Below are 20723 nucleotides of genomic sequence, written 5' to 3'. Positions count from 1 at the left end.
GACCAGGTAGGACAGGTGTGCAGAAATAGCCCTCCCCGGGCTGCCGGAGGGCAGCTCCCGGGCGGCCCGGCCGAGTCCGTCTCACCCGGTGGGAGCGCGGCTGGCTGGCTGCTGGGTGAGACAGAAGGGCCCGCGGAGGTGACTGCCTGGGGACCCGAGGGCAGGCCAGTGGGGGCGGGGCCAGTGACCCTGCGAGGGCACCTGTCCCTCTCAGCGTAAAACCCAGCGTCCCAGTGGTGGCCTCCGGGGTCCTCATGCTGTGCCCTGGCCTCCCCCCGAGCCCGTGTCTGCAGTCTCCCCACCCCCTCTGCTGGATCCAAGGAGGACGGGGACCCAGGCCCCCCAGGGCGCGCCCCACTGCAGTCAAAGGCCCCGGCAACCCCTCCTCCCTGTGGGTTACCACCTGTCTCCTGCAGGCCGGCCCTCAGCTGACCCTCAGAGACGTCTCTTTGAGTGGGCGAAGGGGAGCCGTCCACCGCTCACCCTACAAGGCTCCAGGCTCCATCCTGTGTCCTGGCTCGGTCGCCGGTGTGACTGGGGAGCTGTGCCTCACCGCAAAGGCTGTTGGGGAGGGAGCCACGCTGAAATCACCCAAGCTGGCCGGCTTGGGGCCGTCAGTCTCACAACTCGAGTTCCTTCCTTTATTAGAATAAAATGAACCCAGGGCACTCATGAAACCGAGACCAAACACACACAGAGGATGGCGAGTGACCGCAGCAGGAGAGGTGTGGGAGACGGCAGGCCGGGCCGGCGCTGTGGTGCCGTGGTTAAGCAGCTACCTGCTGCACTGGGCGCCGATTCTAGTCCCAGCTGCTCCTCTTCTGATCCAGCTCTCTGCTGTGGCCTGGGACCACAGTAGAGGATAGTCTGAGTGCTTGGGCCCCTGCACCTGCGTGGGAGACCTGGAAGAAGCTCCTGGCTCCTGGCTTCGGCCTGGCTCAACCCTGGCTGTTGTGGTCATCTGGGGAGTGAATCAGGAGATGGAAGACCTCTCTGTCTCTGTCTTTGTCTCTGCCTCTCTGAAATGTTGACTTTCAAATAAACAAATAAATCTTTAAAGGGAAAAACAAAGAGCAGTGAGCCCCGCGGGAGCGGGGGCTGAGGACACACTGGCCATGCTCGCAGTAGGAAGGTTCCAGAGGCGCGCTCTGCAGAGACCGGGGTGTGCGTGGGGTCGGAGGCCGAATCTAAGCCCTCACAGAGGAGGCTCCTGCCCCCGACACCCACAGCCCCAGACTGTCCCCAGCCCGGCGTCCCCAGCGCCTCCCAGGCTCTGTTGTCCGAACGGCGGCAGGGAACGTTCCGGCAGCACCGGAACTCTGAGGGCCACGGGCTTGTCTTCAGATTTCCCGGCAGCCGGGCCAGGAGTGATTGCTTAAGCAGAGGCAGAAGGCAGAGAGGCTCCGGGCGTCCGCCCAGCAGGCTGCTCGCCCTGTGGAAACGGCCTCGCTGCTTTCCTTCCAAAGGGCGGGGCAACTTTTTTCCATTCGCCTTCCTCTATTTTTAAAAATTAAATTTCATTGATTTATCCGAAAGGCAGAACAACAGAGAGAGGGAGAGACAGAGAGAGAGATTTTCCATCTGCTGGCTCACTCCCCAGAAGGCCACGCCAGCCGGGGCTGGGCCAGGCTGAAGCAGGAGCTCCATCCGGGCTTCCACGTGGGTGCAGGGGCCCAGGAGCTTGGGCCCCAGAGCTGCCTTCCAAGGCACCTGAGCAGGAGCTGGATCGGAAGTGGAGCAGCCGTGGCCTGGGCCAGCTCTGATACGGGGTGCCAGCCGCTGAGCCCGCTGTGCCACACACCGGCCCCCAAACCAGCCTCGCCGAGGGTCTTTATCAACTCCGTTAGGGAGATTTCTGGAGAGGGCAGAGTTGGAGAAGTTGCTGTTGCGAAGCAGTCGCCTGCCCGCCTCCCACCGGCCGTGGACGCCTCTGCCCACGTGGCCCACACCGCTTCCCTGGGCCAGGGCTGGCGGTTCCGCCGCACTCTGGAATGAAAGGGGCTGAGGCACAGGGCTGGGAGCACCTGCAGGACACAGAAACCACGGGGCCACGCGAGCAGGCAGGACGGCTATGGGGCCACGTGAACAGGGTGGATGGCTGGGGGGCCACGTGAGCAGGGTAGACGGCTGGGGGGCCACGTGAGCAGGGTGGCTGGCTGGGGGGCCATGTGAGCAGGCAGGATGGCTGTGGGGCCACGTGAGCAGGCAGAACGGCTGGGGGGCCACGTGAGCAGAGCAGGGTGGATGGCTGTGGGGCCACACCAGCAGGGCAGGACAGCTGGGGGACCACAGGAGCAGGCAGGATGGCTGTGGGGCCACATGAGCAGGGTGGACACCTGTGGGGCCACGGGAGCAGGCAGGACAGCTGTGGGGCCACGTGAGCAGGCGGGATGGCTGTGGGGCCACGGGAGCAGGGCGGGATGGCTGGGGGGGCCACGTGAGCAGGTGGACGGCTGGGGGGTCACCTGTAGATTACAAAAACCACCAACAGTGCCCAGGGCAGGGGTGTTCCCAGGACACCAGGGTGGGCAACGCTGGGTTTGGGGCGAGAAGGGACTGAAGGTCTGTATTCAGCCCCATGTGGGCCCCTACACCAGACACGCTGTCCATGTGCGAGCTCACAGCACCCGCCCACCCCCGAGTCCACACTGTGGGTGGGGTCGTCCTAAGCTCCACCACTCACACTCCAAGGGCAGCCCCTGTGGATAGTGCGGACCCCCAGGTGTCTGGGGGGAGGGGTGATGGGGAGCCAAGGATGCAACAGAGGTCAGGCTGTCTGAACCTGGATCCCGGCCCACCCACAGGCAATGGTGGTCCTGGACAAGGTCCCCCTTTCGCAATGAGTAATAAAGCTTATTCCAGAATGTTCTCAATGTTAGTATTGGCTGAATGGAGGTGAGAGGCCAGAGAAGGGCTAGGAACGCGCACAGCACAGCCCCTGTTGCTCACTCTTCTCTGTGCAGGGGAGGGTGTAGAACCAGGACGATGCCCGCTCACCACACGGATGGACGGGTGCCTGAGCTGGGGGGCGGGGCCAGACCATACCAGAGCTGGGGGCGGGGCCAGACTGCACCAGACCTGGGGGTGGGTTAGATTCTGCACCAGAGCTGGGGGCGGGGCCAGATGCTGCACCAGACCTGGGGGTGGGGCCAGACTCTGCACCAGACCTGGGGGCGGGGTCAGACTGCCCCAGACCTGGGGGCGGGGTCAGACTGCCCCAGACCTGGGGGGCGGGGCCAGACTGCACCAGACCTGGGGGTGGGGCCAGATGCTGCACCAGACCTGGGGGTGGGGCCAGACTCTGCACCAGACCTGGGGGCGGGGTCAGACTGCCCCAGACCTGGGGGGCGGGGCCAGACTCTGCACCAGACCTGGGGGTGGGGCCAGATGCTGCACCAGACCTGGGGGCGGGGTCAGACTGCCCCAGACCTGGGGGGCGGGGCCAGACTCTGCACCAGACCTGGGGGTGGGGCCAGATGCTGCACCAGACCTGGGGGCGGGGTCAGACTGCCCCAGACCTGGGGGGCGGGGCCAGACTCTGCACCAGACCTGGGGGCGGGGCCAGATGCTGCACCAGACCTGGGGGCGGGGTCAGACTGCCCCAGACCTGGGGGTGGGGCCAGATTCTGCACCAGAGCTGGGGGCGGGGCCAGATGCTGCACCAGAGCTGGGGGCCGGGCTGGACCTGGCTCTGAGAGCAGTGGGGCTCTTCTGTCAGTGAAGTAGTTGTTTCTCTAACTAGATGTTATTTCTACAAACAGCTGTGGACCTACAGAAACCTGAGGCAAGGCAGAGAGCCCCGGCTGGCCCACACACGGCCTCCCGCTCTTCAGCCTCGCAGGCCAGGCGGTGGGCCTGTTCCCATCACTGACACTGCTGACCACGTCTCTTGTCCTGGGCGCAGGAGCTCCCCGGACAGCAGGTGGCCTCCGTCCTCGGGCCTCCGGGGGCCGCCCTGGCCGTTCGAATCTTCGGTGGCCTTGAGAGTTCGGGGAGCACAGGCGGGGAGGTGCTGGTGTTTTCCCGCCATGCGCTGGGGCTCTGGGCGTGGCACGCCGTCTCCATGCCTCTGCTCAGGAGCGTGAGCCCCGAGCGTCCGCTTGGGACCCTCCTGGTCACCTCCCGGGGGCACAGGGAGATCCTGGGCGGGAGGGCTGTCTCCTCTCGAGGAGTTTTAGCCTAATCTTTACGTGGATGGATGATTTTAGTTCACTGATATCTGTGGAAAGTGGGCTAGGGCCAATTTCCTCTAAGTGGTGGAATTTTCTAGAATTAGGCGTGTTCGTAATCTGGGCATGCAGGAGACACGACAGACCCTGATGTCATCTGCAGGTTGAGTGTCCGCTGGGTCAGCTCCAGGGTCAGCGGCTCCTGGCTGACCCCACACGCCAAGGCCTGCGAGTGAATAACCTGGGGCTGCTCCACCGGGCCTGGCCACCAGCCGGGTGTCTGCAGGTTTGAGCTGGTCCTGGCCGGGCTGTCCCGGATCTGCGCCCTTGGCCTTCCAGCCATCAGCACCTTCGTGGGTGTGGACCCTGCCCTCCCACACGGGGTGGCTGTCCCCATGCTCTCCTGAAACACACACCTGCAGGTTGGCCTGGCCTTGCTGCTGCTGGCCAGCCGCCCGGTCCCCGGCCGCGGGGGACGGAAGCTGCGATGTGGAACAATGAGGGTCCTCTGCCCGGCGTTGGGCTCTGCCAGGCTGTTCCTCAGAGGCCCCTGTGAAACCAAAGCCCAGCCCTGGCCGGAACACGGGCGGAGGTGCTGGGGGGACCAGGCTGTCGGGGTCCTGCGTCTCTTCGGCCAGATCAGCCCTCAGCCTGAAAACAGCTCAGGATCTGCTCCCAGAGCCTGGGCTGGCAGGCGAGGCTCCTCAGGGCAGAGAGCCGGCTCCAGCACCAGGCTGGCAGGTGGCCGTGGACCCTGGGGTGGTCCGACCCCGCCTCCTGCCCCTGTGTAGGCCTGGGTTGTGGGCGGGGCTGGCAGGGGCGGAGCTGGGGCCATCGTGGGGGTGGGGCCATCGCGGGGGCAGGGCCTGCTGGACACTCCCGCTCCCCAGGGCGGCAGCTCGGGATCCACAGGGATCCAGAACCACTCCATGCAGCCCACGAACTCAAGAGGGACCCATGAATCGGCAACAACGTGTGCAGCTCCCTCGAAGATTCATGGCGAACGCCTGGGATGAGAACACTGCGCAAGGATTTCAGTTCTCACACCCAAACAATCTTTTTATAAAAAAGATGTTCGTTTATTTCAAAGGCAGAGTGACAGAGAATCTTCTATCCGCTGCTGGTTCACTCCCCAAATGCGTGCAAGCAGCAGAAACTGCCCCGGAGTCTCCCCCGGGAGCCACCACCTGCCCCTCCAGGGCGTGCGTTAGCAGGGAGCCGGCTGGGAAGTGGAGCTGGGAGCAGCCAGCACATCGTCACACAGCAATGAACCGAGCAGTAGACGCTCCAGCCTCCTGCTCAGGGCCACCGGAGCCCAACACCAACCCAGGGGCCGAGAAAATGCAGGCCCCGCCCAGCCCCGCCTAGCCCAGGCATAGCCCCGCCCAGCCCAGGCACAGCCCCGCCCAGCCCCGCCCAGCCCTTCCCAGCCCCGGCCTGCCCAGGCACAGCCCCAGCCTGCCGCATGGCACGTGCCGCCCGCCCGGGCATGTGTGCCTATTCAGGGTCTCCACACGCCCACTGCGCCTGCCTCGGGAAGCGCCTGGAGTCCCACGGGGAGCACAGAGGTGGCAGCAACGCGGGAAACGCCGACATTTGGGGAATCCGGGCGGAGGAAACCTGGGGGCTTTTGCTGCCCAAGTCGCCGTTCTTCTGTGCTCTGAAATTCAGCTGATTTAAAGCGTCTAAGACGCAGCGTCCCCTAACGTGTCAGCACTGAGACCCGAGCCTGCGGTTCCCGAGGCTGAGAACAGCTGGGTCAAGTCACCGAGTCACCTTGGCAGTCAGCTGTGCCTAAGCCCACACCGGGACGAGCGGGGCAGGAAAGGGGAGTCCATACTCCTGGTGCCCTACAGCTCCGGAATTAGTGTTGAGTGTTCTCATTTTCTGCTAAAAGTCCAGCCTTCCTGCAAAAATGAAGCCTTGGGAACATGTTTAGTGGGCAGGAGGCTGTAACTTAGTTAACAGTACTGGAACGGCAGGGCACGAGAGAGAGAGGGAGAGAGAGAGAGAAAGGGGCAGTGGTGTCTTCCATCTGCTGGTTCTCTCCCCAGATGCCCACCACAGACCGCCCAGGAGCCTGGAGCTCCATCTGGGTCTCCCACGTGGGCGGCAGGGCCAGGCGCCTGAGCCACCGCCCGCTGCCTCCTGGACGCGTTGGCAGGAAGCTGAATGGGAAGCAGAGGACCAGGGCTTGAAGGAGGCACTGACAGGGGGTGGGGGTGTCCACCATGCTCGCGCCAGTCCCTCAGCTTTGATCCCCGTGCCACGGCCACGTCAGCGGCCACGCCTGGGGGAGCAGGTGGCGCGTACAGGGCTGAGCATGGCCTTCGTCACTCCAAGCCTCAAAGTCTCTCAAAGTAAAAGACATTTGGAAAGGCAGAAAGAAGAGATACGGAATGCAGGACTACAGTCGCACGTTCCCCAAATGCTGCAGGAGTGGGTTCACTCACAGCACTGTAACGAGGACTCGAGCTCGCGGGCAGCACGTGGAGGACAGCGGACTCAGTCCCGAGATGTCCCAAGAGAGAACTTGCAGGTGAATTCCTCTGCTTTGATGATTATTTGAAAGGCAGAGTTACAGAGACAAGTGGATAAACAGAGGTCTTCCACCTGCTGGTTCTCTCCCCAAATGGCTGCAGACTGGGGCTGGGCCAGGCCGAAGCCAGGAGTCCAGAGCTGCATCCCAGTCTCCCATGTGTGTAGCAGGGGTCCATGTACTTGGTCCATCTTCCACTGCTTTCCTGGGTGCATTATCAGGGAGCTGGATAGGAAGTGGAGCAGCCAGGACTCGAACCGGCGCTGGAATGGGATGCTGGTGTTGCAAGCAATGGCTTAACCTGCGTGCCACAGTGCTGGCTCCTGAATTCCTCTTTCGCCAAGTTACAGGTGGAGAGGCCTTGGATGCTCACTCCTGAGCCCAAGCGGAGAGGCGGACGCAGCAGCCAGCGGGGAGTGGGGCTAGCTCTGTGGTGTGCGGGCCCAGCCTGCGGAACCCGGGGTTCTGAGTGAGAATCCTGCCCTCGCTGGTCCCTCGTGCTGGGCACGTTGCTGGTGTATTCAAATCCCGCCCTGCCCCCTCCAGAGCAGGGATCAGAGGCGGCTTGTCACGCAGGTGTGCAGCCAGGGCCCCAACAAGACGACACAGTAGACCTGGGAGCGAGGCAGGGACAGGTGGACAACAGAGCCCAGAGGTCGGGAGCCACACGCCCTGGGAAACCCTTAGAACCTCATCCTGGGTCCAGTGAACTGGGGCCCCAAGAGGAGGCTGCAGGTGCACGCGGCCTCCACGGCGCCGGTCCTGGCAGGATGCAGCCGAGACGTGGAGGGCTGACTGTCTCAGCCACGCAGCGTCTGCAGGTTCCAACACACCCCCGGCCATGACGAACCTGTCATCCCCGAAACCACAGCCGGCTCGGGCGCTGGCTCAGCAGCCCCAGAACCTGCAATCCCCGGCCGGTGTCCTCTCCCAGACGGCTCTGCCCGGGCTGACCTCGCTCTTGATCCACACTGACCCCAGGCTGAGGCCACGGGTGGGCCGAAAAGGGGTGGGGGCCGTCTGTAACTGCGCCCAGGCTAGGGGGGCTTCCCCTCAGCCCGTGCTACCCCACCTCAAGACCCTGCAGCCTTGGGAGCTGGTGGAGGAGCTGGCACACCCACACTCATCACGGGGCGAGGACGGGTACCGAGTTGGCCATGTTATGGGGTGCACACCTGAGGTGCGGCCCCCAAATCGTGGAGGGTAGGAGCACCTTGAGCCACCTCTTCCAGGTTCCCAGTGGTCACACAGGAGCTGTGTCTGATCTCACCAGCACCTCCCCTGGGACACCCCCAGGAGCCGAGGTCCTCCTTACGGGGCCTGAGGACACAGAAGGGCCCTGCAGCTGGCCCTGCCCTTCGGGGGCGGGGTGCACTCAGCTTCTAGCTTGGCGTGCACTTTTTCGGGTGCGTCTGTGAAAGTCATTATTTACTTGAAAGGTAGACAGACCGTCCATCTTCTGGGTCACTCCCAGAATGCCCACAACAGCCAGGGCTGGGCCGGGCGGAAGCCGGGAGCCAGGAGCTCCCCCCGTGTCTCTCACAAGCCGCTACTTCCCAGGTGCCCATGGGCAGGAGGTTGGACGGGAAGTGGACGTCCCAAGTAGTGTCTTCCCCTCTGTCCCAAACCCCTCGGTTCTGTTCCCATGGGACCCCAGGACCCGCCTTGGAAGGCTGCACCCTGCCCCAGCACAGCCGGTCCGAGAGTGTGGGGCCCTGGTGCCCTTGGAGCTACACTGCAGCGTCCCAAGGTGACAGGTAGCCCGGAGACGCCGCTCATCCTGCCTGGCACCCGCCGGTTGTCCCCAGAAACACACTCAGGCCACGCCCAAGAGAAAGGGTTACAAATATTCAGATTTTATTATAAATAAAATACTGTTTCTTAAACATAAAAAATGCCAAGTGTTGCATTTTATTAACCACCCTGAAAAGCGAGACTGCAGAGATTAAGGCAAACAGCTCAAGTGAAGGCACGGAGGCACGGGCCGCGGCCGTGGGCGGGGCGGTGGCACCTGCGCCCCTTGGCAGGCGTCCCGTTGGCCGCTGCAGCCACGCCGGGAGGCCACGCTGGCCCATGGGAGTGTGATCGTCTACAAGAAATCTTCTTTGAAAAATAAAATCTGTTTAAAAATACACCACACAGGTGGAGAAGGAAAAAACCCACAATGCGACAGAAACCCCGCGGTGGCCTCAGAGTTGCCAGTGTGACCCCGGCGTCCACCCTTGGCCCTTCCCCCGTCCCCCGCGACCTCAGCCAGCACATACGCGGGAGGCTGTGGCCGCTTAACAGGCACGAGCCAGGAAACACGGATGAGACCCTGGGCAAGGAAGAGCTGTGCCTCCCATGACACGGGGGTAAGCGGACGCCGTGCGCTCCTCCCCGCTCACAGCGAGCCAGGGACTCCGCCACCCACTCGGCTCTAACTGCCGCCAGAAAGGCTGTAGCCAGCTCAATGCTGGGGAGACCCAGGAGGCCCCCGCCCGTCTCGGGGTGGGGGAGCAGGCGCTGCGGGCGGAGGTGCCCGGACCTGGGCCGGGAGCGTGGAGCGGAGCCGACAAGCACGGGCTCCTGGGACAGGGACAAGGAGGGGGTCCCGGGGGCGCGGCCAGGGGAGCAGAGGGCCTGAGGCGGCGACAGCAGGGCCGGGGGTATTCACATGAGTTCCTTACTCTATGGTCATGGTAAAACACAATGTTCACACAAAAATATAGATCTGAAATAATTCATAGCACCAGTGTGTCAGGTCCCGGCTCCTCCCCCGCGGGTAAGGGACGACGTTGCATAGTGTTAGAGGCTAAGGGAGAGACTCGTGGCAGGCGACGGTCTCGGGGGCGACCACAGGGCAGAGGGGCCGAGGCCGGGAGGCCCCTGGGGGCCGCCGCACCACAAAGGGCGGGGCCTGGGGGCTCTGAGGCCTGGCGCTAAGAGCCAGACACGCTCTCTCTCCAGCACAGAAACACAGCGTGGGGTCCGTGACCGAGCTGCAGCCGGCCCCTCCCCAACCTGCTCTTCCGCTGCCATCCCGCCGGGGACCCCCCACGCGTCCCAGACCAGCTCGCCGCAGCCATCACACGTCCCTGTCACTTCTGCACCAGGCCCTCTGGGAGGGGCTCAGCGGGGGTCTCCCGCCTCCGCGTGGCGTGGCCAGCGGCCTGGACAGCGGGAGCCCACCCGGCCAGCATCGGAAGGCCCACGCCCCGCTCTGCCAGACTGGGTCACTGCGGACTCTGCGCGGGGGCGTCCGCCTGCTGTGGCTCCGTGGGGGAGGACACAGGGCGGAGACGCTGGCCGCCATCCCGCTGTCCGGGCCCGGCTTTTCCTTCATAGACGTGAGTGCGGGGACGGGAGGGGGCCGAGGCTGCCCAGTGTGTGCCCCGCCCGCGCTGAGCCTGGGGCCGTTCCCAGTGCGGAGGGGCAGTGGAGGGGCAGCTGGGGGGTCCGAGAGGCGAGCGCGGGCCCCGCGGCCGCGCCTAGGGCTTCTCGATGGACGGCGTGTTGAAGCAGCCGGCCGGCAGCGAGCCGCGGATGTCCTCGAGGTTGCGGATGTCGCGCAGTACCTCCTCGATGTCGCGGTTGTAGTCCAGCAGGGCGGCCTCCTGCTTCCGGGCTTCCCGCTCCAGCTCCGCCACCTTGCGGTCCACCTCGCTGGCCTGCATCTCCTCCTTGGCCTTGTTCAGGCTGCCCTCGATCTCACTCAGCTTGTTCAGGTCCACCGTGTCCAGCTGCCCTGCAGGCCAGAGGGGACACGGGAGGGCTCGGACGCACGCGGCAAGCGCGGGCACCTCGCCCTGAGGGCCTGCAGCAGGGACCTGCGGGCCGTGCTGTCCTCCAGGGCCTGGACGGCGCGAGCCCAGGGCAGACGCGCGCGGCTGCTGCTTCCCTGCGAGGGGCCGGACCTGCTAAGAGCAGTCTCCGCCTCCCAGACCTGACCGGGCCGGACTCCGGGCCGGACAGCACCTTCTCCGGGTGCACACCCGGACACCGTGTCACGTGAGCCACAGAGACAGAGAAGTGGTTCGGTCACGTTAGCGCCACATGGGGACACAGCAGGGCTAACACAGGCCCCAGCGAGGAGGAAGCCCTCGAGAGAGGGCTACGTGGAAGTGCTAGGCGACCCCAGCTGCACGGTCAGCTTGGAAAGACGACTCTCGTGAAGAAACCACTTCCACGGGAAAGGACGCAGGCACAAAGTGCTCAGGAAACCCTCCCGGGCCCCGGCACTGCCGGCTGATGACCGCCCCCCGCCCCCGCCCCGGCACTGCCGGCTGATGACCGCCCCCCGCCCCCGCCCCGGCACCGCCGGCTGATGACCGCCCCCCGCCCCGGCACCGCCGGCTGATGACCGCCCCCCCCCGTCCCGGCACCGCCGGCTGATGACCGCCCCCCACCCCCGCCCCGGCACCGCCGGCTGATGACCGCCCCCCCCCCGTCCCGGCACCGCCGGCTGATGACCACCCCCCACCCCCGCCCCGGCACCGCCGGCTGATGACCGCCCCCCCCCCCGTCCCGGCACCGCCGGCTGATGACCGCCCCCCACCCCCGCCCCGGCACCGCCGGCTGATGACCGCCCCCCACCCCCGCCCCGGCACCGCCGGCTGATGACCGCCCCCCACCCCCGCCCCAGCACCGCCGGCTGATGACCGCCCCCCCCCCGTCCTGGCACCGCCAGCTGATGACCACCCCCTGCCCCCGCCCCGGCACCGCCGGCTGATGACCGCCCCCCCCCGTCCCGGCACCGCCGGCTGATGACCGCCCCCCGCCCCGGCACCGCCCTGGCACCGCCCGCTGATGACCGCCCCCCGCCCCCGTCCTGGCACCGCGGGCTGAAGTCCACCCACCCCCCTGCTGCCCTGGACCCCAGCACTGCAGGCTGACGACTGCCCCCCGCTGCCCTGGGTCCTGGCACTGCAGGCTGGTGACCACCCCCCCTGCTGCCCTAGGCCCCCTCGCTCCAGCCCACGTGCATTTTCTATCCGCTGCTGGCGCACAACACACTCTGCCTGACCCCCAACGAGAACCCCACAAAACTCATCACCCCCTAAAGGCTATGCTCCTGGCTGCAGCGGGCATGGCCGGAGCGGCTCCCTGACAGCTGGTCCGCACCTGTTCCCTGGCCCCAAGCTGCCGCTGGTTGGCTCCTGTGCCTTGGGAAGTCAACGTGTCCCCCTCTGGGTAAGGAAGCCCCGAGCAATCAGACCTCACCGCTCTCGGGGCAGAGACCCCCTGGGCCGCGTCCTCTACCCGCTCACAACCTTCACCGTGAACCCTTGAGGCGCTGCCAGAAGATGGCCAGGGAAGCCCGGCTCGGCCCCGCCCTGCCCGAGGACACAGCCTGAAGCCACGCTCCCCCTCCAGCTGACACCATTCACCGTGGGCGGCATCTCACACCGGAGCCAAAGAAGACGCGGGTGACTCTGGGGGCCTCTGCTCCGCGGTCCCCTGGCCCTGGCCCCAGCGCAGAGCCGGCTCCTGCCACTCACCCAGCTGCTGCAGGAGGTCACTGATGATGCCCAGGAGGCTGGTGGCAGAGTTCTTCACCTTCCGGGCGCTGACCTCGGCTTCCAGGGCGGCCTGCGACGCCTGGGGGAGAAGGCACGCGCTCAGAGTCCTGCCCCAACCCACGGCAGGGCGCGGTCTGGCCAGGCTCGGGGGGATTTCTCATCTGCACCCGGGTGACAACACACAGAGCGGCCAGCGGGCTCCGAACGATCTCGCCTTTCCCTGTGGGCCCGTCACGAGTGCCCAGAGTGCTGCGAGTGCAAACCCAGCCTGTGGAGGCCGTGCTCGGGGCGAGGGCAGGGCCTCCGGGTCAGCCAGTGCTCGCCCTCCAGGCCTCCTGGGGACCCACAGAAATGTGTGCTCTTCAAAGACGTTGTGGCCAAGGGACGTCTTCTGTACCCAGACACCAGCTGCACAGACACGCCATGCATGGACACGCCACACACAGCACACGCCAGAGACATGGCATCTACCACGCCACACACAGCGCACGCCACAGACACAGCACCTACCATGCACAAACACGCTACACACAGCACACGCCAGAGATACAGCACACGTAGCACACATCAGAGACACAGTATCTACCACACAAGAACCACACACAGCGCACGCCACAGACACAGCACCTACCATGCACAAACACGCTACACACAGCACACGCCAGAGATACAGCACATGTAGCACACATCAGAGACACAGTATCTACCACACAAGAACCACACACAGCCTACGCCAGAAACGCAGCATCTACCACACACAAACACGCCACACAGCACACGCCAGAGACGGCATCTACCACAAACACGCCACACAAGCACACGCCAAAAACACAGCATCTACCACACATAAACACGCCACACACAGCACACACTAGAGACACGGCATCTACCACAAACACGCCACACACAGCACACGCTAGAGACACGGCACATGTAGCACACATCAGAGACACAGCACCCACCATGCAGACGACACACACTGCACACGCCAGAGACATAGCACGCCACATACAGAGCACACATCCCAGACAACACCCAGCTACAACTACAGGCACGCAGGCACGCCACGCACATAAAACCCATCACAGACCTGAGACACAGCCACGATGACACAGCACACATGGGCAAGCATGGCACACACACAGCATGTACCATGCAAACATGTCCCAGACACAATACCCAGCTACAACCACACACCATGGAGACGACCCCCCCCCCCAGAAACACCACCTGCACAGCACACCCGACACATGGCACACACAGCCCATGGCAGCTGACACGCAGGCGAGGCCCAGGAAGCAGGTGCACTCCAGACATGGCCGCAGGGAGTGACTGGGTGGCCCCGCACGGCCTCCCACACCCCCGCCTTCCCGTTCTCAGCACGTTCTGGGGTCAGAGCCACAGGCACCTCACACCAAGCGGGGTCAGCGGCAGCCTGGGGCCCCGTCACGGCTGCCGTCACACACAGTGTGGATCCCAGCGGGCAGTGCGTGAGGGGGACACAGCGCCCTGTCCTTCCAATAAACCCACGCGGAACCCAGCATCCCGCAGCCCAGGGACCCCTTCACTGCCTGCATGGGGACGCGCCCTGCCCCAGCTGAGCTGAAGTGATGGGCAGCTGGGTGCTGCCTCGGCAGCAGAGGGCAAAGCCCCGCCTGCCCCAAGAGTTCCTGTGCGGGTCAGCCAAGGTCCCTGCCCAGCCCTGCCCTGGACAGAAGGCGCGTTCTGCCAGGCCCTGCACCCCAGTTCCAAGGCACAGCGGGAATAGGAGGGTGCTGACACCCACAAGTCACCCGCACGTGGCTGCAGAGGCGAGCCTGGGGGCTGCTTCTCTGGGGCTGCCCAGGAGCCAGCGCTGGGGACACTAACTCTGACTTCACACCACTTAGCCATCAGCCACTCAGAGGCACGCCTGCTCTGCTGCGTCCCTGGCCTCCACGCGAGAGCGAGTCGTGGCCGTGGGCAGGGATGTGTGCCAGAACTCCTGGTGGAGGCCGGGATTCTGACTTCCCTGGCAGCTGCAAACCCAACGCCTGGGCAGAAGACTCTCGCCGTGGAAAGCAACCAACTGACAGGACTCCGCATGGCACACCGGCCTCCGTGCACCGCCTGCCTCCCCTGCGGCCGCCACGAGCCCACGCCCCCACCACCCTGCCCCGCTCAGTACCCTGGGCTTCTAACGCCGGCACGCTACCATGGCCACCGTGAGACCACACCCCTGCCACCCTGCCCTGCTCACCCCTGCGCCCCACCACGGCCACCATGAGCCCATGCTGCCGCCACCCTGCCCCGCTCAGCACCTGGGCCCCTCGCCCCGCCCCCCGCCCTGCTCAGCACCCGGCCCCTCGCCCCGCCCCCTGCCCTGCTCAGCACCCGGCCCCTCGCCCCGCCCCCTTACCATCCCTGCCATCATCATGTCCTGGTCGGCGTCGTCCTGCTTCCTCTTCAGCTCCCTCTCTGCGTCCTGCAGCTGCTTCAGCACGTCGTTCACCTCGCGGTCCAGACCCGTGACCTCCGCAAACGTCCGCTCAGCCTCTGCCCTGGTGCTGGTCGCATTCTGCGTGAAAGGAAGCAAACTGCTGAGAACACCGACGGTCTGAGGGCGGCTCCCATCCCCGATCGGCACGGCGGCCGCCGGCCTCCGTCACCGGAGGAACTAACACAGCGCCCAACGCGGCGCCTCACGGGTCACAAACACCTCCAGGTGCAACCGCTTCGATCCTGCCGTCTGCTCCGCTCCTGCCGGTCCCACTCAAGACCGCACGGCCAGCACACGGCCAGCACACGGCCACGCTTCCCAGCACGCCAGGCCACGCACGTGTCTGCACCCAGAGCTGCCCCGCCTCCTCCCAGTTCACAACTACAAGACCACAGCCCCAAACCAATCCAGAGCCACTGGGGAAAGACACCAACAAACCCGTGACCCTCGATCTCTCCTCTGGGAGGGTCTCCATGGGAGGGGTCTCTGTGGGGTGGGTCTCCACGGGAGGGGTCTCTGTGGGGTGGGTCTCCACGGGAGGGGTCTCTGTGGGGTGGGTCTCCACGGGAGGGGTCTCTGTGGGGTGCGTCTCCATGGGAGGGGTCTCTGTGGGGTGGGTCTCCATGGAAGGGGTCTCTGTGGGGTGGGTCTCCACGGGAGGGGTCTCTGTGGGGTGGGTCTCCATGGGAGGGGTCTCTGTGGGGTGGGTCTCCACGGGAGGGGTCTCTGTGGGGGTCTCTGGAGGGGCGGGTGATGCACTTGCTCACTTGCTGGCTTGCAGGTGAGTCGTGTTCAAGGCACTCGGAGCAAGGTGGAAAACGTCCCAGTGCTAACCTGAGGGACGCAGGGAGGGACTGCTCTCTGGGGAGGGGCTCGCTGGCCTTCAGAGCCCGCACGGAGACGCAGCAGGGGTCTCAGAGCAGGGGGCTTGTCTGCCATCCTCCCCCGTCAGGGCGGTCGCTGCTCTAACCCTAGCCTACGAGGGGACCACAGGGTCTCGGGCAGTTTTGCTGGAGCCCAGGAGAGGGGGGCAGGCCTGTGGGCACCTTCTGGACGGCACTGGCGATCCGCTCGGCCTCGTGGGCCTTGAGCTTGGCCTCGGTGGCGTCGGCCGCGGCAGTGCCCAGCGCCAGCTGCACCTCGCGGGTCTTCTCGTCGGCCTCGGCGAGCGTCTGGCTGATGGCCGGGATCCGGCGGAGCGCCTCCTCGGCGGCCGTCTTGTTGTCATTCACGCGCCTGTCAAAGTCTGCGAGGGACGGGCGGGGGTCCGAGCGGGGCCTTCCAGGGAGCTGCAGCTCAGCTCAGCTCACGCACGCAGGCCGGGAGAAACCGCTGACCATGTGTGCGCAGCAACACGCAGACACCCCGGGGTGTGGCACCACCACACACGGTCACGCCCGAGACACGCCTCATGGAAAACGTGTCACCGGGAGCCCAGGGAGGCCGGCCCTGCCGCTGGACTGCGCAACGGCTGCAGCCGAGCGTCCCTTGTGTGCTGTTCTGAGGAGAAACCAAGGTGGCAGAGGTGACCCAATCCATGCAGCGGGGATTCAGACACAGGCCACGGCCCCCCCCCCCCCGGGGACAGAACCTTCAGCTGTGTTATCGCAGGGGCGCCGGGGCTGCTCAGGGAACGGCGAGAAAAGACCAGACAGTGGGACGCCATAGGCAGGGGACAGGGAAGCCGGTGCAGCAGGCGACGCAGCTGTCCCGAGCCCCCGGGGACGGGGGACGCAGGCTCTGGGGTGCTCCGAGGCCCCGGGCGGCAGAGGGGATGTGGGCGCAGGCCCGCCCCGCCTCCCCTACCTTGCAGGTTGCCAAGGATGTCATTAGCTTCCTGCAAGGTGTCTCGGCCCCGCTTCGCTGCCTCCTCGGCAAGGGCCTTGGCGGCATCGGCGCGGGCCAGCAGCTGGTCTGCAGTCTGCGAGGGCAGGAGTGAGGCGTGAGCCCCTGGCACGGCCCGACGGGCACGGCCCTGACGGACACGGCCCGACGGGCAGGGCCCCGATGGACACGGCCCCTGATGGCAGGGCCCCCGACGGGCAGGGCCCCGATGGACACGGCCCCTGATGGCAGGACCCCCGACGGGCAGGGCCCCAATGGACACGGCCCCTGATGGCAGGGCCCCCGACGGGCACAGCCCCTGATGGCAGGACCCCCGACGGGCAGGGCCCCCGATGGACACGGCCCCTGATGGCAGGGCCCCCGATGGGCAGGGCCCCCGACAGGCAGGCCTGACCCCCACCGGCCGGGCTCAGCTCTGCACACTCTGGACACCGCCCGCACGCGTAGCCGGAGGCAGCCGCGGCCAGACCCACCTGCTGCTCTGTCTTCCCTTTCTCCAGAAGGTTCTTCACGTCAAACTCCTTCCCTCTCATGTCCTCCCTGAGGTCCTCGTAGTCGCTCAGCTTCTGGTCCACCAGCCGGGCCAGGTCCTCGGCTTCCTTCTTTATCTTGCGGGCTTCATTCTGAGGGAGACGGCTCCGTTTCAGACAGGGCACGCAGCGACACGTGGGCCCATGTGAACCCACGCCCTGACCAGGACACGGGACGGCCCCTGTGTCCTTCCAGGCACCACCGCGGCGGACACTTCCTGGCTTTGGTCACAGCCTTGTCTGTTTTCCAAATTCCACGTCCACAGTGGCAGGCACGTCTGAAGAGCCCTGACCCTAACAGGAAAAACTGGCCCAACCCCTCAGACACGGCGAGTGACACCCGGCACCCTGCATGGTTAACGGGCCGGGGCAGGCACTGTGGCGTGGCAGGGTCAGCCATCGCCGGGGATGCCCACGTCCCAGATTGGGAGTGCCGGTGTGAGTCCCGGCTGCCCCACATCCGATCCAGCTCCCCGCTAACATGCCTGGGAAGGCAGTGGAAGGTGGCCCCTGCACCCACGTGGGAGGTCTGGATGGAGCTCCTGGCTCCTGGCTTCAGTGTGGCCCAGTCCCGGCTTCTGTGGGCATTTGGGGAGGGAACCAGAGAATGGAAGATCTTTTTTCCCTCCCTGTCACTCAGCCTTTTGAACAAATAAATAAAAAAGTTTGATGTGGAAAATGCACCATCCCTTCAGAGCCTAGGGAGAGGACCCCCAACAGACAGGAGCACAGACCCCACACAGCCTGGGGCACGCCCCCTCTGTCCCTGATGCCCCTGCTGCAAGTGAGTGCAGTGCACCAGGGCTGGGGTTGACACGGGGGCCTCAGGCCCAGGCGCCTCTGCCGTGCACGGGTGCCACCTGTGCCCGTGCACCACGACACAGCAGCTCGCCGGGGGTGGGTCTCGGTGTGTCGCATGCGTGCCCTCGGCTGCCCCGTACCTCCAGGGCCTCCGAGTCCACGGGGCTCAGCTGGGCCACGCTGGCATAGATCTCCACGGCCTTGTCCCCGGCCCGCTTGGCCTCCTCATGGACGCGGGCGGCCTGCTTCTCCAGGTCCTGAGAGATGTTCCTTGCCTGCTCGTACCTGGGGGTGCGCGATGAGATTTGACAAACCTTAGCTGCTCACAGCCTCGAGGCAGCCAGACCCCACTCAGTGTACGTGGCCGAGGAGACTCCCTCACGGGGATCCAGCCCACGTTCACGTCTCACGGCTTCTCTGTAATGTGGGGTCTGCCACACACAGCCCGAGCACCCCAACCCAGGAACGCTGCCAAGCCTGTAGCTCTGGGGCCCACAGGGCGCCTCACGAGGCAGCAGGGTGAACACGTAGGCATCTGTGAGGTGCACAGAACACAAGTGGATTCTGGGTTCAGACCTGGGTCCCAAGCCCGAGGCATCTCGGTACGTACACACAAATATTCCAAAATCCGAAACACCCCCAGTCCCCAGCACTCGGGTACGGGAGGGGACGAACAGGTACGTTTCTTCTGGCACCGAACGTGCTGCTGTGAGGCCTCTCACCCTTCCTCTACTACAGAACGCTTTCTTCTCCTTGAAGCAGAAGCGTAAGGCCCAGGGCTGCCTCGCCCCCGCCCCCTACAGCTGCAGTCAGGGGCTCCACGGCCCCGCCCTGACCACCGCACAGTCGTCCTGCATGGGCTCCAGTCCCGGTGCGGCCAGCACTGTGACGTCACTCACTTCCTGTTGAGGTCTTGGATCTCGAGCGCCGTCTGGTTTTCTCCGGCCAGTGTTCTCAGGAGCAGCGCGAACGCCTCCGCGGCCGTGTCATTGGCTGTTGTCGCCACCCGGACGATGTCATCGGCTTCCTGCCTGTGGCTGCGGGCAAAGGTGACAGAGTGAGTGAGCTCCCAACAGGTGCGCCTGTGGCTGTGGAGGGGCGGGGCCTGCTTCACCGCGCTGGCACACACTGGTGGGAGCAGAGTTCTCCTGGGGGAGCCCCTAACCTGGACGCGTGCGATCACGTCGCTGGCTGAGTGTACAGTGTTCTGCAGACAGGCATGCTGTCCAAGACTGATGGTCTGAAACTTGCAGCTAAAGGACTATTCCAGAAAGACTACCTTGAAACACACTTATCCGGGGAAAACTCACAGGTCAAACAACATATGCTGAGCAGAACCTGCCGCTCTCATCACAAACGTGGTGTCAGGCCCTCAGGCCACCTGCTGTGCAGCTGACCCTGGCTCCTGGTGGCCACGCCCCCAGACGCCGCCAGGGAACACCACTGGACCCCCATGGTCATGCATGGCACAGTGGCCCGGCCAATGCCTGGGGTCTCTTCACCTCCCCAATTCTCATAGAGGCTACATTCTAGCAATTCTTTTTTCTTTTTTCTTTTTTTTTTTTTTGACAAGCAGAGTTAGAGAGAGAGAGACAGAGAGAGAGAGAGAAAGGTCTTCCTTCCGTTGGTTCACCCTCCAAATGGCCGCTATGGCCGGCGCACTGCGCCAATCCGAAGCCAGGAGCCAGGTGCTTCTTCTGGGTCTCCCATGCGGGTGCAGGGCCCAAGCACTTGGGCCATCCTCCACTGCCTTCCCGGACCACAGCAGAGAGCTGGACTGGAAGAGGAGCAACCGGGATAGAATCCGGCGCCCCAACCTGGACTAGAACCCGGGGTGCTGGCACCACAGATGGAAGACTAGCCAAGTGAGCCACAGTGCCGGCCTCTGCTTTTAAAATCTAACGTGAGCCCGGTGCTGTGGCACAGTAGGTTAAGCTTCTGCCTGTGGGGCTGGAATCCTATATGGGCACAGGTTCGAGTCCCAGCTACTCCACTTCTGATCCAGCTCCCTGCTGATGGCCTGAGAAAGAAGTAGAAGATGGCCCAAGTGCTTGAGCCCCTGCAGCCGTGTGGGAGACCTGGATGAAGCTCCTGGTCAGCTCAACTCAGCTCTGGCTAAGGGGGAGAATCAGTGGATGGAAGACTTCTTTCTTTCTCTCTCTCCCTCTCTCTGTAACTCCACCTCTCAAATAGATAAATAAACCTTTTAAAAAAACTTTCTAACTTGAGACTTCAAGTTTCCTAAAGAAATCACCTTATGTTTAATTAAAAAAAAAAAAGTCTAAAAAATCAGGAATTAAAATGGTTGCCATATTTTCAGATGCACTATGGGTTATTAAATGCTTTCTACTGAGATTTGAAAAATTAAACTTTTTTGTTAGAAATTAATTTAAAAAATTTTTTAAACTTTGTGATGGGTGCTATTGAGCTGCAAGGCCTTGACGCTAAAATCTAAGCAGGCCAGAGTTAGCTCTGGGAGGTGCAACGTCACTACCCCCCCAGGACAACGTGGAGGGGCGGGGCCCAGGTACCGTTCTGCGAGCTGCCGGGCCTCCTCCGCCAGCAGGGTCATGTTGTTCGGATCCCCCGTGGACTCTGGCTGCGTGATGGACTGAGGAAACAACAGGGCTGAGTTACTCCCATCTGAGCGGGCACGGCCGCCTTGTGTCCTGGGGAGTCACCAGGCACCGGCACCTCGGATGGCAGATCCCCCTGCTCTCACTCCTGGACAGAGGACACCCCCGTGCCCACGAGGAGCAGGGCCTGGCTTCTGTCCTGTCTGTCTCACGACTGTTGGCAGCCAGGCCTCCCTGATCCTGACTTAGGGACCAACGTTCACTGCTCCACGGCCAGGGACAG

The 20723-nt window shown here is 64.4% G+C and overlaps 1 protein-coding gene across 1 annotated transcript in view; it reads right to left on the bottom strand.

The window, feature by feature from the left end:
* Positions 1-8541: 8541 nt before the first annotated feature.
* LAMC1 (laminin subunit gamma 1) overlaps positions 8542-20723 on the bottom strand; it is an 85296-nt gene continuing 73114 nt past the window's right edge. The window contains exons 20-28 of the mRNA XM_062211410.1: positions 20396-20475; positions 18764-18901; positions 18005-18149; positions 17007-17156; positions 16495-16609; positions 15735-15934; positions 14608-14766; positions 12189-12288; positions 8542-10435 (exon numbers count right to left, since the gene is read on the bottom strand). Of these exons, the coding sequence (XP_062067394.1) occupies positions 10179-10435; positions 12189-12288; positions 14608-14766; positions 15735-15934; positions 16495-16609; positions 17007-17156; positions 18005-18149; positions 18764-18901; positions 20396-20475 (1344 nt within the window). The 3' untranslated portion in view covers positions 8542-10178. The remainder of the gene's footprint in view (positions 10436-12188; positions 12289-14607; positions 14767-15734; positions 15935-16494; positions 16610-17006; positions 17157-18004; positions 18150-18763; positions 18902-20395; positions 20476-20723) is intronic.

The sequence above is a fragment of the Lepus europaeus genome, chromosome 14, assembly GCF_033115175.1.
Source record: "Lepus europaeus isolate LE1 chromosome 14, mLepTim1.pri, whole genome shotgun sequence".
In the NCBI taxonomy this organism is placed as follows: Eukaryota; Metazoa; Chordata; class Mammalia; order Lagomorpha; family Leporidae; genus Lepus; species Lepus europaeus.
Note: the sequence above shows the minus strand (reverse complement) of the source record. Positions and strands in the feature narration are given on the sequence as shown.